The sequence below is a fragment of the Olea europaea genome, unplaced genomic scaffold (genome assembly GCF_002742605.1).
Source record: "Olea europaea var. sylvestris unplaced genomic scaffold, O_europaea_v1 scaffold26554, whole genome shotgun sequence".
NCBI lineage: Eukaryota > Viridiplantae > Streptophyta > Magnoliopsida > Lamiales > Oleaceae > Olea > Olea europaea.
Window position 1 is genome coordinate 1 of NW_019244917.1, and position 1527 is coordinate 1527.

Below are 1527 nucleotides of genomic sequence, written 5' to 3' on the forward strand. Positions count from 1 at the left end.
TTATGCCTCCAAGGGTACAGGGTGGAAGGCTGCTTGTACACTTGCACTTACCCAAGAGTCAAATCCATATTTCAGGATTCGAATCTTTGACGCAGCAGCCTCAAGCAAAGCTGGATTTTTCCACCCTCCCCTTTTATCACTTGGAGATGTGCCCTGGGGGCGGCCTCCTCTATAAATAAGTACCCACATTACATGGCTTAAAGAGGCCTCTTCTAACATATTCTTCCTCTTCTTTTCCATCCTTCTACTTCTTTATATCCAAAAAGCAAATTTATTAGATCCATCCAAAAGAAAACCATGCTAGAACCTTCCCTTAATACCCTCAAACCTACAGCCACCATTAAGTTCTTGTGTAGCTATGGCGGCCGAATCCTTCCCCGTTATCCCGATGGTAAACTCCGTTACCGTGGTGGAGAAACTCGTGTTCTTTCTATCGATCGCTCGATTTCCTATGCCGGTTAGTCACGTTTTCATTTTCATTTTTTTAACCATATGACTACACGGCTAAAACTTTTAAAAAGAAGCGACATGTCTTTGTTTTTGTTTTGTTCTCAATGTCATTTCATGGGCACACCAAATTTTATTTTTCGATCGCATGCACAGTATTTTTCACGAAGGGGCATCCACCAAACTTAAAAGTTAAACCTAAGCCTTTTGCCGACTTATAAACTAAATTAATCATCTCATCTAAACATTTGAACAAATGAAAAAACACCTAATTGTGCTGAAAGTACATACATGGGACTGAGATGTATATAATTTGGTGGCGCGTGGTGTTTACAGAACTGGTGGTGAAGCTTCGGGATATGTGTGGAACATCTTCAATGAGTTTAAGGTGTCAATTGCCAACTGAAGACTCAGATGCACTTGTATCAATCACTTCCGATGAGGACCTGGCCACTCTCTTTGAGGAATACGATCAAGCCACGGCGGCGCCGCCTGCATCTATCAAGATTAGGGCCTTCCTTTCAACCCCGAAAGCCACCAATAAAGTGTTGCCGCCACCCTCCTCTGCCTCCTTGTCTTCATCCTCTAGTAACGACGCTACGTCGACCAAATCAATTTATTACACCACAGCCACCTTACCCCCAAGATGTCCAACATCGAATACTGGGCATTGCACTCGATATGCCTCGAAACCGCCGGTGTCTCCGCCATGTAAGGGTGCAGCCACCGCGCGACAGCTTCCTAAGTTTGCTTATCGTCATGTGCATGGGAACAAAAATGGGCAGGTTTATCTTATCCATCATGGGAACCATTGTCAGTAGAGGCAAAATTTGGTGGAATGAATGGACAAAATTGCCTTAGGAAAATTAATACAGAAATTATCACCAATAGTATAAGCAAAAAAAAAAAAATTTACGATGTAAGATCGATTCGATTTTAAAAAGGGATCCATTTTTGTTGATCCTTGCATGGTAATCAATGGAAATGGTAACCTAATTTCATTTTTGTCGTCGAACAATTTGATGATGAGTTTCTTTCTTTCTTTAATTTTCCTTCTTCGTTAGATATTCCTTATGTAAC

The 1527-nt window shown here is 41.6% G+C and overlaps 1 protein-coding gene across 1 annotated transcript; it reads left to right on the forward strand.

The window, feature by feature from the left end:
• Positions 1 to 202: 202 nt before the first annotated feature.
• On the forward strand, positions 203 to 1494 carry LOC111383305. The gene is made up of 2 exons (XM_023007389.1): positions 203 to 457; positions 784 to 1494. Exons 1-2 carry the CDS (start codon positions 298 to 300, stop codon positions 1266 to 1268), a joined length of 645 nt encoding a protein of 214 aa, XP_022863157.1. The 5' UTR covers positions 203 to 297; the 3' UTR covers positions 1269 to 1494.
• Positions 1495 to 1527: the final 33 nt, after the last annotated feature.

Excerpts from the sequence above, each read along its gene's own strand:
- LOC111383305 (XM_023007389.1), top strand. The coding sequence starts at position 298 with ATGCTAGAACCTTCCCTTAATACCCTCAAACCTACAGCCACCATTAAG. Across the intron at positions 458-783 it reads TCGCTCGATTTCCTATGCCG|AACTGGTGGTGAAGCTTCGG; the intron begins GTTAGTCACGTT and ends TGGTGTTTACAG.